General features: G+C 34.6%; 2 protein-coding genes across 3 annotated transcripts; one reads left to right on the top strand and one right to left on the bottom strand.

Moving 5' to 3' along the window:
• The first annotated feature begins 2,010 nt into the window (after positions 1–2,010).
• On the top strand, positions 2,011–4,523 carry LOC140991546 (S-adenosylmethionine synthase 1). The gene is made up of 2 exons (XM_073461552.1): positions 2,011–2,189; positions 3,014–4,523. The coding sequence occupies exon 2, from the start codon at positions 3,021–3,023 to the stop codon at positions 4,191–4,193; it is 1,173 nt and encodes a 390-aa protein (XP_073317653.1). The 5' UTR covers positions 2,011–2,189; positions 3,014–3,020; the 3' UTR covers positions 4,194–4,523.
• A 4,228-nt stretch (positions 4,524–8,751) lies between these two features.
• On the bottom strand, positions 8,752–15,400 carry LOC140991525 (uncharacterized). Of its 2 annotated transcripts, XM_073461514.1 has the most exons (19): positions 15,134–15,393; positions 14,916–14,983; positions 14,808–14,833; positions 14,474–14,580; positions 13,544–13,589; positions 13,274–13,443; positions 12,956–13,073; positions 12,773–12,855; positions 12,571–12,630; positions 12,107–12,355; positions 11,334–11,430; positions 10,766–10,816; positions 10,433–10,513; positions 10,263–10,334; positions 10,107–10,169; positions 9,754–9,903; positions 9,370–9,427; positions 9,223–9,275; positions 8,752–9,118 (listed from the first exon to the last, which is right to left on the bottom strand). In XM_073461514.1, the coding sequence occupies exons 4-19, from the start codon at positions 14,572–14,574 to the stop codon at positions 9,029–9,031; spliced, it is 1,542 nt and encodes a 513-aa protein (XP_073317615.1). In that variant the 5' UTR covers positions 14,575–14,580; positions 14,808–14,833; positions 14,916–14,983; positions 15,134–15,393; the 3' UTR covers positions 8,752–9,028. The 2 variants fall into 2 exon arrangements, with proteins under 2 accessions (XP_073317615.1, XP_073317614.1); XM_073461513.1 differs by lacking the exons at positions 14,808–14,833; positions 14,916–14,983 and having other exon boundaries at positions 15,134–15,400.
• Positions 15,401–15,577: the final 177 nt, after the last annotated feature.

Genomic DNA, 15,577 nt, shown 5'->3' with positions numbered 1-15,577 from the left:
CTATTTCCATGAGTTGGTTGAATCCCGATCCATATTTGCAGTGAAATGTAATATTTTTGGTTTAATAATCATATTTTCATGTGTCAGATTGAATATGCGAGTTGTTTCATAAAATTGATTTGTGAGACAGTTTTTTAAGAGTTTTTGTGAAACATGGTTTAACACATACGATTTGTGGTTTTTCTTAACTAATATAACCATATCTTATTAAAAAAAAATTGAATCTACACAAAATAACTTTTAAACCCTAGATTTCCTGAAGTTTTCGTGTCCTAAAAAGGCAAGTATAAAAATGTCACTCTCTAATTAAATTAGCACGTATTTTAACTTTATTAAAATAATTTCCAATTATGAACAAGAGATAACAATTAAAAGCACACACCAAAAAACCATAAATCAAATATTATTAAGAAATACAGATAATTACAGTATGTACGTATAACGTAATAGTTCACATCCCAATCGCGAATTTTATTAATTCATGATTTGCTTATATAAAACTATCTTATTAAAAATTTGGGTATCATAATAACCACTACCTTTATTAAATTGTAATTTGTCCTCAAATAAAATTGCAATTCATCAATTTTTATAATCATAATATTATTCTTTTTTTGATATAAATCAAATTAATTAACAAAAAAACTGAACTCCAAATTTTTTTTTTGAAAAAATAAAAAATTATACGAGCATGCAGCGCGTACGTCCGAATACTAATATTCACTAATTATCTAATAAAATAGTGTCGTACTACCATAAATAAATAAATAATAATAAACAAGTGTAAAATACCATGTAATAATTGTATTTAGAGGGTGGCAATTTAATCGCACATTTAAAATGACCGAAACATTTGTAACATGATTTAGGAAAATACATGAATATACATATATGTGTGTGTACACACACGAAAATGAACACGGGATTTAAATTTCCAGCCTACACACACAAAAATGAACACGGGATTTAAATTTCCAGTTTCCATGGAGAAGACCTCTTCCTCCACTCAATTGACGTACAACTGGTGCTTCACGTAGTACAAGTGCTCAAAGAATTGTTATCCTAACTGACAGTTACCAAACCCACACAAGTTGATCCACCTTTCCACTTAGGAGTGTTTAATAGATGTTAGTCCCGCCTCGACCAGATCGATAGGTTTAGCTCTTACGTCCCGGTTCAACTCGAAAAAAATTATGTATGAGTTTAAAATTTTCGGATTCGAGTCAGATCGAGTTGGACCCGATATTTGACCCGAAAAAAATAATCGGGTTGGGTTGGATTGGGTTGAGTTCGGGGGTTGACCTGAAAATTTTAATTTTTTTTTAAAAAAATATAATTAATAAATATTGTCTATATTTTTATATATTGTATGTCTGAAAAAATATTTATTCTGTATTTTTATCATAAATTTTCATAATTTAATATTTATTTTGAACATTTTTTTATTTTTTAAACAATTGTTTATTTGATTTAGTAAATATATGTTATTTTTTGCTACAATTAGATTTTCAAATTTAAATCATATATACGATGAATATTTAGTTATTATGTGTTTAATTATTTTTTTAATTTTATTTAAAAAAAATTCAAAATCGGGTTGATCGAGTTGACTCGGGTTCGGGTTGAACAATTTTTGAATAATACTAATGTTCAACCCGAACTAACCCATCCGAATTGACACCTACTTATTTCCACTGTCATTTCCCAAGTCTATCTACTTGTCTGAGGATGGTGGATGCTGATCCCATGTTTTTTTTATGACGAGGATACAACTCACATACGTTATTTTTTGATGTACATTGGTTAAATATTTTAATTAATATAATAACATGTAAATCATGTCAATTAAATAAATTATATTAAACAAATAATGTATGACAAATTCATCTTAAAAAATATCGACAATCAGAATCGAATTATTGAATATTAGTCAGATGTTTATTTATATATAATATATTTTATTCACAATAAGTAAATGTCAATTTTTAACTAACCGCTTGAAAGTGGGGCCTTAATGAAAACTAGAGAGAGAAAGTGGGAGCGAATCAGCCGCACCCCTTTGTCTTCGGATGCATATATATATATATATATCACCTCGTTTGCACCCACGAAAGCCATTCTCATTTGCGCTTCAATATCTCTCTCTCTCTCTGCAGATCTGAGGCTTCAATTATTATTTTCTCAAAAAGGTGCGAATTCTTTTCGATTAGATCTGCTGATGATGCTTTTGTTATTGGTTAGATCTGAACCCGTTTCTCATTTCTGTGTCAATGAATTGTGGTGTCGTGCTTTCGGATTGATTTGAATTTGTTTTCCTTCGATTATTGTTTAGAGTTATTTAAATTGGAGGATGTCGTCAGATTTTGTGAATTGTGATTGTTGTGTTCTTGCTTCTGAGATGCGGATCTTGTGGAGCGTTGCATTTATGGCAAATTATGGGACATTTGATGGATATTGTTATTATCACGAGTTTGGCGTCGTAGGATTTCTGCATTTCATATTCTAATGAAGCGTGTTGCCGATTAATACGACAAATGTTGTATAATCATTGGAAAAGTTTATTTTTCGAAACATCTGCTGTCAAAAGTAATCTTCTCCATTAGATTTAACGTCTCTTCGCTATTTAGCATGCTATGTTCATCCATTCAGCAAAGGTACTGATCTATGAATTTCGTTCAGATTCAATTTCCTTTTTGGTTTTTGAGTATCTATGGATCCAGAGGTGACCTCTCTGACTTGAGCATTTGTAGTTTTTTTATATATATTTGTGAAGATCCAAAGGATTGTCACCTAGTTTACTGCAGATTGTCCTCTTTATAGCTTTTGTGTGTAATAATGATTATAGCTATCAGTAGCTACACTTTCAAGAACTATCACTTCCACTAAATGTTTCGTTGTTCCCTTTAGACTTATATCGGAGTCACTTTGGAAAAAGAAACATTTTGTGTTTCATAGTTATTAAAACTGACTGAAGCATAGCAGAAGCTTGTTTGTGATTCCAAATGTTTTTCAGGCGCTATATGGATACCTTCTTGTTCACCTCTGAGTCTGTCAATGAAGGTCACCCCGACAAGCTCTGCGACCAAGTCTCAGATGCAATTCTTGATGCTTGCCTAGAGCAGGATCCAGAAAGTAAAGTTGCATGTGAAACATGCACAAAGACCAATATGGTGATGGTCTTTGGTGAGATCACAACCAAGGCTAATGTAAACTACGAAAAGATAGTTCGGGATACCTGCAGAGGCATTGGGTTCACATCTCCAGATGTTGGTCTCGATGCTGACCACTGCAAGGTCCTTGTCAATATCGAACAGCAAAGTCCTGACATTGCCCAGGGAGTTCACGGTCATCTCACCAAGAAACCAGAGGAAATCGGAGCTGGTGATCAAGGCCACATGTTTGGCTATGCCACTGATGAAACACCAGAGCTCATGCCACTCACACATGTCCTTGCCACCAAGCTTGGAGCCAAGCTTACCGAAGTGAGAAAGAACAAGACTTGTCCATGGTTGAGACCCGATGGTAAGACACAAGTTACTGTTGAGTACAGGAATGATGGTGGTGCCATGGTTCCTCTCAGAGTCCACACTGTCCTCATCTCAACCCAACATGACGAGACTGTGACAAACGATCAGATTGCAAGCGATTTGAAAAAGCATGTTATCAAGCCTGTGATTCCTTCCCAGTATCTCGATGAAAACACAATCTTCCACCTCAACCCATCTGGCCGATTTGTCATCGGTGGCCCCCATGGAGATGCAGGACTCACTGGTAGGAAAATCATCATCGACACCTATGGTGGCTGGGGTGCTCATGGTGGTGGTGCTTTCTCTGGAAAGGATCCAACCAAGGTGGACAGGAGCGGTGCTTATGTCGTTAGGCAGGCAGCAAAGAGTGTGGTGGCTTCAGGACTTGCTCGCCGTTGCATTGTCCAAGTTTCCTACGCAATTGGTGTAGCAGAACCACTTTCAGTGTTCGTTGACACCTACAAGACGGGGAAGATTCCAGACAAGGATATACTCGCTCTTATTAAGGAGAGCTTCGACTTCAGGCCTGGAATGATTGCCATTAACCTCGACTTGAAGAGAGGTGGCAACTTCAGGTACCAGAAGACTGCTGCTTATGGTCATTTTGGTCGTGATGATACGGACTTCACCTGGGAAACTGTCAAGATTCTGAAGCCTAAGGCTTGAGTTCATGGGATGCAGCTTAATGACACTTCTACAACGATACAGTTTGCAGACAAATAAACGATTGGAAGGATATAGTAACAATATTATTCTTTTTCGTAGGATTCCTGGGAACTCTTATTTTTTTGTCTTTAAGCCGAGCGATAGTGAAACCATGAGAAAATGTGGATTCGTGTTTTCATTTTTTCTGTGTTGTTTCTTCGGTTGTTGTCATTTGAAAGTTGTATGTTCCTGTGTACTTTGAAACACTCATACGTTTGTTTCAATTTTTTTTTTATAAAATTGTGTACTCGTCCTTAGTAAAAGTTGATTGGTGAATATTTATTTGTGAAAGTTGATCATGTATCATACAATCATCTATTACATGCATAGCAATTCTGCTGCTCGATCGGCTGAGATGGTTGTTCGAGTTCTAAATTTTCAAAATTTTACTTATGATGTGCTTTTTGTGATTAGCACCACTATTTGATTCTTTTTGAGGTCGTTTTCCTTGTCCTCCGTCACCACGTAAACACCACCATTTTCATCCACCAAGACTTGTTTGAACTCAACAAACCACGGGCCGACCAACAAGGGATTGTAGGATATCGATTTCTCTCAACTCTATGTATCTACAGATGAGACAAAATTGTGGGAAGATTATCTAAAACTCTAATAAAATCTATGTATCTAAAGATAAGATAAATCGTGGGAAGATTAGCCAAAACTGTAATAAAAGAGGTTGCATATCTAAAGTTGACTTGCAATTAATTTTTAGGTCATGTAAACCATTATATTATTTTTGATATTTTGTTATAATTTTAACAATTTTTTTCCTACAAAAGTCCATATATATATATATATATATATATCTCTCTGTGTGTGTGTGTGTACAATTTACAAACCAAATTATTTTTTATTTAATTGAGAACTAAATGATGAAGTATAATTTGAAAATAATTGAATCATTTTATTATATAGAAAAATATGTGCCGATATTTTATCAGTCATATTTCTATGTAAATTCTAGGAATTTAAAATCAACTTTGTCAGCGGCTGCGATAACACATATATATGTATGTATATGCATGAATTATTTGGAATGATTGGGCTGCGATGGCTTGGGACGAGAGAATATTTGTGATATTTCGGCATGAGACACATTTTATTTGACACTTCTTTGTGTAACTACTCTTAGATGAGCCACTTTCTATTGGCATTGAAAATAAGTCACGTTATGACACCGTAACATTTCACAGTTCTACCACTTGTTTAATGGTTTTTCTCTCGGGTCCTCTCATTTTTTTGGAGATATGCTAGCTCATTGTGGGTTTCAATGAAAGTAACTATTAAAGAATCTCTTGACGTAGTAGAGTCGAGAACGTGAATTCAAATTCAATTCGTTTGAGTGAAAACCCTCATGGAAAGAGAATACTAGTCCAAAATCAAATCTATCCAACTAATATTTCTTCCTGTTTAAAAATCTCTTTGAAGGTTTTGCATGACGATGAAGCCCTCCAAAACTGTTCCATCCGGCACATTTTTTATGTCGTTTACTTTTGTATGTTCATCCACAATGTTAGGATCGACGGAAGTGATTTAGAGGGGATGAATAAACACCTCATCGGTTTCGTTAGATTTGTATTCAGATGACTTCTACTGGAATTAGCAACGAAAGTCTTGATTCTTGACCGTCAAAGCTTAATAGACAATTGATATTCAATACGGAAGAAGTCTGTCGAGACTTTGTGAACAACGTAGTTCAGTCTCGTATAAAATAAAACATGAGAAATTGTTTCTGGAAGTTCGAAGGCTGAATCATTTTACGTCTCGTCTTATTTTGTTTTCAGAATGTATTCATTGATATCATAGTATTTTGTAACTACCCACTTCAGTAAGACTTAACAATGTTCCATCGAACCTCTTAGTGCAATAATAGATTTCTCACATAAGTCTCATTAGAAGTACTACTATCAGTTTACAACAACTCACACTTGATAAAGATATACGAATTACAGTGAGTGTTTCAATAGCACATGCTGATCTCTAGAGAATCTGATACATTTTTGAATGTGTGCTTCTAATATTTATTTTTATCAGTGCTTCTGAGTATAAGATAATTGATTGTATGTGAATGTTGTATGTCTTTACTGAAAGATGTTTATGGCATTTTATAGTTGATCTCCAACGGTAGAATCTGAAATAGAATGTGACATTTAATGCTTGTGATACGAACTTGTCAATTGTAGTCAGAATAACTTCCTCATTTAGCGTACCAAACATTCTTTTGAATATTTGGTCTACTGAGTAAATGTTTTATCATTTATGACCTTTTAAATGATCAATAGTTTTATAAAAAAATCGGTGTTCCAAAATAATCGGTAGTCCTTACGATCGATTCTGACCAGAGTACTGAATTTATTTGCTTATGATTTATGCTAACGTTGTCGAATTTTGTTGCTTCTGAATTTTTACGATATTGGTGGTTATCACCAAAATTTCAATGTTTCAACACACAAAATAGTTCACAAAAGAAAAATCCAAGTGGCCAAAAGTATAACATAACCAACCACTAGAAATTTAATCACAACAAGAACTCCAAAATAAATTATGAAACAGCTATACTGAGTATAAAGAAACGTGAGAGCGACAAGAAGTCGAGTAAAGACGATAAAGGTTTGAGGTGATTTCTTGACTTCCTCATTTCGCATATTCTTGAAAATGTTTCAACCCAAAATAGTAGACATTTTAATTGTTCTTCATAATATATATAAATTATAAATAACTTTTCGTTACAATCATTCATATATATGTTATAAGATTGAGACTAGTAAAGTGAAAGGAGAGTTCAAATTACGGCATTTTTATTATCATTCAACGATGATAGCTAAACTTTACATGACATACATAAAAAGAAAAAGTGATTTGTTTGAAATTGAGGAATTTCTAATTTGGGAATTCAGATTTCTCTGAACCAATCATGATTTGAGTGATTCACCGGCTGTTATTCTGCTGTGAGGATTGTAAGTTAGAAACCTTTCCAGCCGATGAAGTCCCTTTTGAGAAAGCACAGAAAATTTCTTATCAAATACGGGCTTGGTCATCACCTTGGTTTTTTTCTGCAGCTGCACACATTCTTAGAATCCCCTCGGAAATGCATGGACTTGGTTCAGCCCCACTGACCACATATCTATGGCGCACGAATATCTCTTCGCTTCAGTAAGCAGCTCCGGGGCGCTAAACCATAAAGAGCCCACACGATGAGAATGGCAATCAAACTTTCTTTAAAACCGTTTAGACAACCCAAAATCCCTTATTTTCAGTTTTCCATTGCTCCGCACAAAAATATGTTCGAGGGCTTGAAATCTCTATGCATGATCCCGTTTTCGTGGTGGAACTTGACTTCCCATAGTATGAAAGTCCCAATAATTCCATCCATAAACCCTTTGAGGTCGTTTTCCATGTACTCCATCACTACGTAAACGCCGTCATATTCGTCCACAGCAACTTGTTTAAACTCAACAAACTACGGGCGACCAACGAGGGACGGTAGGATATCCATTTCTCTCAATGATATCTACATAATCCATGGACTTCTTTCTTCATCGCCGCAATTTGGTCAGTTTTCTTCTCCCGGACTCGGTAAACCATGCCGTATATACCCTTACCGATCTCGTTCAACACTTCATACTCGTCGGCTCTCCCATATTCGGTCTCATTCTTGAAGTTTTCAGGAACTCGATTTTTTTGCATCGCTGATCTTCATGATCGCAGGCACGATCTCTTCCCTTGGTTTCATTGGAGATTTTCGGCCTCGGGAAATGCATCTGAAAATCGAAGTGATGCTTGGTCTCCATGATAGATTGATTATAGACAGTATGATATAAATAAAATTGAATGCGAACCGTGAAGAATATATGAAGCTTGGGAATTTCTGGACACTTTGGTTCTTGGTTCTACAATGAATTACACATCCCTATTTATATATATTGATTTTAAATCATATAAATTAAATAATATTTATATTATATACACATGTACACTAGTGTGTGTGTGTGTGTGTACATATACATATACATATATATAAAATGATGAATTATAATTGTACTGTTAAAAAGTATTATTATTCAGTAGCAAATAATTTAGTTTTATTAGAAATATATCTTCATACATTTTTATTTAATTATGTTTATTTTAAGATAATAATGTAAGTATGTACAAATTATTTATTTAATTTGAAAATAATTGAATCATTTGATAATACAGAACTTTTTTTGTCAATATGATTATATTTCTATTAAATTCTAGGACTTTAATCAGCAAGGGCAACTTGTGCATAAATTTACCAAGTTTGCTTGATTACCTTTTTTCTGCGAGGGGTGCTTTTATTTGGGAAAAAAATAGTATTTTATATGATTTTTTTAGTTATGAAAATATTTTCATGGGATATTTTAAATAATTTTTTTAACTCTTATTTAGATGTTCAAAAACTAAATAATAATACTAATAAACAAATGTAGATGATCTGATCTGTATGCTAACTATGCAGACATGCCAAGAATTATTACACATGTCAATAAAATTGAAAATGAACTCAATTCATTCGCATATTCTTGAAAATGTTGCATCATGGTACACATATTAAATGGTCTTTATGTTGTTTATATTCATAAATAAGTTTAATTGTCCTCCTGATCATATATGAGGATCCATTTTTCCCAGTCGTTTTGCAAGGCCACTTGCCTTAGCCTTTAACAATGATCATGCAAAATTCTTCCCTACATGAGTTAACGCCGGTGCCGTATGTACTCCCCCTGGCTATAATATGGAGGTTCGTCGGTGTACAACCTGAATAAAAGTCAGTCTGTTGCTCGGTCAAGTTCAGACAGCGCCCGTGGTTTAAACTTCTCGTGTAATGCTTCTACAGCTGCCATGATTCTTGCTTCATCCTGCAGATGATGATGATAAGGTGGTATATTTTTTATACATCGTTTACCGTATGATCTATTTCTTAAAAGGGTTCGGTATTTTGAACACAAATAGAAATCCTTGCCTTTCCTTCAAGGGTGATGATCAGAGGGCCTTCTCTTGATTCACGATATGCCCCTTCAAGTCCCAAGAAACCGGAAAAGATAATCAGCAATATGTAATTGCAGAGTTCGCATGAAGAAGACGTAATTTGAAAGTAATTGATTCTTACCGATGTATAGGTCGGGAAATTCCATGCAAATTTTTGAAAGTGGTTGAGAAATTTCCACCTGCATCAGAGATGATTTGCCAGTCATATGCTAAGCTAAAATGTCATCGCTTCAAGAATATTGGGAGACAGAGTGCATCGTCGTACCAAAAAAGCCATAATTCATAGTAACAAAAGCAGCTCAATTATTCAAATCTAGGATGTGGTGTTTAAATCATTGTGCTTCATAAGCAAGCATGCAGGGCAGGGTACTTGTTATTACACAATAACATGATTTCATTCATCTATGTGACAACCTTGTACGCAATACTTCACTGATCATAGGGGTTCGAGTTAGAGGTCGAAGAATCAGCTCGATCCTCTTTTAAAAAGAGAGAAGCTACTCACGTCAGAAAGAGCAGTTGCCAGTTTCTTTGACAAAAACTTTTCTGTGACTGAAAGCCCATTAGATGTCATCAATTCAATCAAACAATTCCATTCACAGTCCAGCTCGACCACATTTGTCGCAGTAAGAATAATCACGTTTTGGCATTTTACCTACGAAAACATATGAAGGAGCAATTGAATTTGGAAAGAGTAGGTTAAAAATTATACATAGCGACCTACTAACCAGATAAAAGTAGTGAAAACAAGATATTTCCCAAGCTAAAATAAATAGAGTACGCTAATCCATATGGCATCACGATACTCAAAACATTCTAGAGTTATGGTATTTATTCAAAGAACAAGATTCAACGTACCAATGGTACTTTCAATTTCTCGTGACACACCAACTCAGTGATGCCTTCAGGCAACTGAGCCATCTGGAAGACAAAAACAGACGAGGTTAATAGTGAACAATGGATAGGAAAAGATAATGTGCCCTTCACTTCCCATCAAACTTTAAATTGTATTACCTCATTTCTATCTCCAGAACAACTTTCACCTATTAGATGCCTTAAATATTCTTCAAATTCTTCATCAGGGGCCTTCAAGAAATGATGATGCAAATAAAGGTGAGAAAAATATATAAAGTTTCTCGCGTAAATCTGACGAGTTGAAAATCTTGGCAGTGGAAAAAATGTACCATACGGACACCAAATGCTTTAGCAACACCAGCAACAGTGACATCTGAAAGTAACGGACCAAACCCTCCATATATGAAAACCTGCAGCAACCATATCATGCTTCATGACATTTAAAGTTGAATCACAAATCTGAATGCTACCACACAACACATTGCCAGTGGCAGATCAAGGAGAGTTGGGCATGAAACTTAGATAAACGGAATTCAAAAAAATTTCAATTTTGGAGGACGATTCGCCCCTTCTTGTCCCCATTGTAGAACCACCCCTTCATACTACCCCACCTCAATATAAACCAAAGGCACAAACAACTAACTACAATGCAAAATGCTTACCATATCATTAGTAGACTTCCATCTCTCAACCTCATCGGCAACAGAATCAATCTAGAACAGTGGGAATAAGTCAAAGCACGCAGCATGAGGCAACATAACGGAATCTTCACATTTTTCTATATCTCAATTTTTTTTTAGAACCATGAAGGGATATGTAATAGGATGCAGAACATCACAAGATAATTAGTTGGTGTCGAGACTAGGTATGTAAATTCGGTTATCAATCTATATTTCAAAAGGTTGGTCAAAAGGATGATTTAAACTTCAATTGTACCTACTATATTTACAAAATGAGTCACGTTTTTCTTACATAAAAAATAGAGATACAGAACATCACTGAACGATTTTCAGCATGGCTTAAGTGCTCTAACATAAAAAAGCTAAGTCAAATAGCCAATTGCATAGTTTATGCCTTTCGTACTAATATTAATAAAAATCAAACAGAGAATTCTATTTCATATCAGATGCATCCTATCTATTCTACAAATATGAATGAAAATGTCAACGGCAGAAGGATTCAAAGCTTCACATGCATCAATAATAAATGTTAAAATTAACAAGAATTTACATCATTTCGGGTGACAGCAACATGTGAAACAGCCCAACCTATGGAATGAAGCTTTCGACACAATAGTGTACTCAAATGATCCTCAACAGAGCCAAACCTGAGCTATGGAGCCAACAGAAAATATTATTTACAAAATGACAGGAATCAAATTGGTAGTAGAGGTAAATCTAGATAACTAATTCGGTTAAAACATATTTTTTTCCAATAGGAATGCAAAGTAAACTTGCTTTTTTAAATCAAAATTTGTCACATCAAAAGGACCACTACACCCAAAGACTTGAGGTTTACAAGTCATACATGCATCATAAGAGTCCAATGATGAAGCAAAAAGAATCTACGAGGAGACTCGTAAGCAGAGAGATGAAAGAGGATAGTGTAGCACTGGTATTTTATATTTATTTCTTTAAAATGGTCATTGATAAGGTTGCCAATCAATACTTTGTTCAACAGCTGAACGCAATTAATAGCATCCAACGTGACACTTGGGTTTTTAAAAAAATAAGTGTCTTGATGGAAGGGAAAAATAAATTTGAAGAACAAAACATATTTCATTGACTCATTGAGCGTAAATTATCATCAAATGATAGTACTGGGAGAGCACGAGCAATGAGCAGACAAATAGAAAAAGCAAGAGTGGATTCAGCCTACTTGACTTTTGACAACTATTACAAAGCCTATCTAATGACGACCTTCAAGACAACAAAAAAGGTATCACAAATATCATATGGCTTTGAAAAATGAACAAATGAAAAAATATATCAACGATAACTTACAGAATTTCATCTCCTACAGCAATAACTGAGGCTGTGAGCAAGCTTTTCCAATGTGAATTCTCACATTTCAAGCCATTGCTAGCAGCCGATAATGGCTGGCAAGTAAATTTTTTGACTCTCCCTGCTCTTTCCAATCTTCCGTCCTGGAGCAGATAGGCAGGTTTGAACCTTTCTTCACTATTGCTCGACTTTCCATGGCACAACTGTGCATTAGGCATAGTGTCATGAATGCTACCAATTGAAGTGTAGCTGCAACATTTCATAACAATACACCATGTCACCAATTATATAGACATCAAATACCATATGACACAAAATATGGGAAGTTAAAAATTAAATCTCAGATTAGACCCAAAGAATTATTGAAAGAAACACAGGTAAAATTTAGAAAATGTTTGACAGAAAAAGTGCAAGAATCACACATTTCATAATAAGCTTCTGGAAAGGGATTTGGCGTAGTTTACCCTTTATCATACAGGCTGCAGTATTGAATCTTGCAGGTCAGGAGAAAAGCCCAAACATCTCTGTATAAACAGTGAAAGGTAAGACCACTGAATTCAATAGGAAAGAAACACCACTTTAAAAACTCTTGTGACTTGTATCAAGAAAATACAGATGCACAATGATCTCAAAAGCATGTATACAACTTCAATACAGGAAACAAACCTGTATGACCAATCTAAGATGGGATTCACTCTCATGAAAGGTGGCCATCCAGGTGAGCTAGGGGAGAACTGATCTTGCCCTATCTGAAAATTATAATAAGACAAAGTGTAATCTCTCTGCCCGTACTTTTAACTTGTTCGTGTTTAGATTGGAAATCTGGTAATAAAGAAGTTCTATATCTACCGCAGTAGGATCACCAATTCTGACACCAAGAAAAATAGCTCTAACAGGGTTAGCTTTTAAAAGAGCTTCTAAACCGGACTTGAAGTCTTGGCGAATTATGTCCATTTGCAATTTGTAACTGCCAAAGTAGAACCAAAATCATCAATCATCAGTTCTCCACAGAATCTAGTTGAAAGAATAAATCTACATCCAACAGTATGTAATACATGTTATAAATTCAGTGTAACACAGACATAACCATGAAGGAGAGACAGGGATCGAGCGGAAAAGGAGAAAAAAATAAAACTAATTATATTAAAAAGGGAAATAATCACATACGCTAGCGCAGTGTCATAGGTGAATGAGTTTATTTCGTGAAAAGTAGACGGGCTTTCAAAATAAATTGTCCGTATTGGAAATGTGATTTCAGCATCTCTGCTGTCTCCAGTGGACATATTCTTTCCAGCCTTGTGCAAAAAATAGCCTGCCCTAAGAAGGTGCAATAAAACCTACAAACATAAATATGATGTGTTTATTTCTAGTATTAAGTAAGCAAAAATATTTCAGAATTGGGTGGCAGAAAGGGCACAAGAGTGTAAAACAACTTACGGTAGAATCTTTTCCTCCATTGAAGCTGAAGGCAACCTCTTCAAAACTGTTAAATGTGATACTTTAGTGCTTAGTTTTCTTTGAAAGTTACCAACTAAAGAAATATCTCAATCGGGGCCTTTCGTTCTTTAGTTTCACTTAGCTCACTAGTGAACAGAGATATGATTGACTGTACATAGTTTCATAAATGAAAATTCGCGCAATTCTAAACGAAACTGTTTCATTACAGCAAACTCAGTTAACAAGAACTTGAGATTCCAAAAACTAATGAAGGTCACGAAGAACAAGATGATTCTTGGAATATTGAAAAGACGGTAAACTGACGATAAGCTAAACAAACGACACTGTCTCCAGTCTGAAAAATAATATTCTGACTATTGACACGTGTTTTGTGCTCCACATTCCGGTCGTAGGAGACACAAACCAGACCGTTACCATGTTGCAGTGAAATGAACTTTAAACATAATAAATCGGAATCACTACACAAATTTCAATTTTTGGCATGTGGCTTATTTCCTTTAGGTATTTTTAATAGAAAAAGCATTTGAATATATACGAAAAATAGATTCAACAGCAGTTGGGCACTCCCATTAATCATCCCAAAGATGAAATGACCTCAAACACAAAATATCCCATTTCTCAAAACAGTTTTCTTCTTTAAACAAAAATAATGAAACTTTTATCCACAAAACCAAATGTAAGCGTATCAATTTCACACAGCATTTTGACACAGCCACCATCAAATCAGTACCAATGTCTAACAGCTAAACCCTCCAAAGGACTGATAAACAAAACCCAATTGAACGTATAAAAATTGAAGTTCATTCATCCACACGTCAAAAAAATAATTCCTTCCCAGCAAGAAACAGTGATACACAAGAAAATTCGTTACAGATTCTATATTTAAAAGCAAAAGGAAATGGCGTATACGAGTATAGAGCAAGAGCTCTTTGGATAACAAAGATGGCGTTGTTGTACTTTGTCTTCAGCCTTCTATCATCGATTTCTCTCATTGCTTCATCGATCTCCATTTTTTACTGCTAGTCAAAAAAGAAATACCAAACAAAACTATTTTCTTTAGCCGCAGCCGCTTAAAGTCAAGAAACTAGAAAAAAACACGGGGACAATCAGAAGTGCTGAATATTCAAATCGTGGGCCGATTAAAATTCAAGATAAAATTTAATAAATGTAAAGAACTAGAAGATAAATATATGCTTATGGTGAATTCGTGAAAAACTTCCAGATAACCGATAAATTCACCTACCTTCTGAGGTAAAAATGAATGGGCACTGTGAATTTTAATGACAATTAACACGTTCAATTAAAGATTCGAACTTTATGCCAAATGAAGAACAAGGAGTAACACACTTACAACTGAAGACTTTAACAACGTAATTTCGAAACCGGCCTCGAGAAAACACACATACACACGCACAAGCACTGTGATACGCAGTCAACAATCAAATCCACATTCCTTCGAGGTAGAAAACAATCGGGATCCATAATTTTCAATGACAGTAAATGAATAAAGCAACAGTACCAATTTAAAAAAAAAAACCTTTTTTATAAAATCAATAAAGATGGTTTTACCTTTGAGAAGTTCAGCAATGGAATTTCTTTTTCGTTGGGCTTTAGGAAAACAAGAAATGGGAACTCGGCGGAACAACTTCTAGAAATAAAGTCTAGAGAAAATTGTATATAAAAAATCTTTAGTTGATTTTATGCTCGAAGGATTTCCATATAGAGATCAAATTTTTTTTTCCTTGGCATGGATCGTTGGAAGGATATATTCCAATTGGGCACACCACATATATCGCATTGTCTCGTCTCTAATGCCGTTTATCCATGGAATCCAAATAGATACTCTCTTGGATAAAATATGTATTTTTTTTAGCAATTTTATAAGATAAAATATGTTTTTTTTATTTTTATTTTTTTGCAATTTTCTAAGATAAAATATTTAATTTTTTTAGCAATTTTCTAAAAAGACTTTCGAAAACTACCAAATTAATAGTCAAACAAAAGATAAGTTGT

This window comes from Primulina huaijiensis, chromosome 13 (assembly GCF_012295235.1).
Source record: "Primulina huaijiensis isolate GDHJ02 chromosome 13, ASM1229523v2, whole genome shotgun sequence".
Lineage (NCBI taxonomy): Eukaryota > Viridiplantae > Streptophyta > Magnoliopsida > Lamiales > Gesneriaceae > Primulina > Primulina huaijiensis.
This window is presented reverse-complemented; position numbering and strand designations above follow the sequence as displayed.

Bases quoted from the DNA above. Each gene is read 5' to 3' on its own strand.
- LOC140991525 (XM_073461513.1), bottom strand. From the start codon at position 14,574: ATGGAGATCGATGAAGCAATGAGAGAAATCGATGATAGAAGGCTGAAG. The intron at 12,631-12,772 runs GTTTGTTTCCTG...CTGTTTATACAG, and splicing joins ATCTTAGATTGGTCATACAG to AGATGTTTGGGCTTTTCTCC. The intron at 10,514-10,765 runs GTAAGCATTTTG...TGGTTGCTGCAG, and splicing joins GGAAGTCTACTAATGATATG to GTTTTCATATATGGAGGGTT.
- LOC140991546 (XM_073461552.1), top strand. From the start codon at position 3,021: ATGGATACCTTCTTGTTCACCTCTGAGTCTGTCAATGAAGGTCACCCC.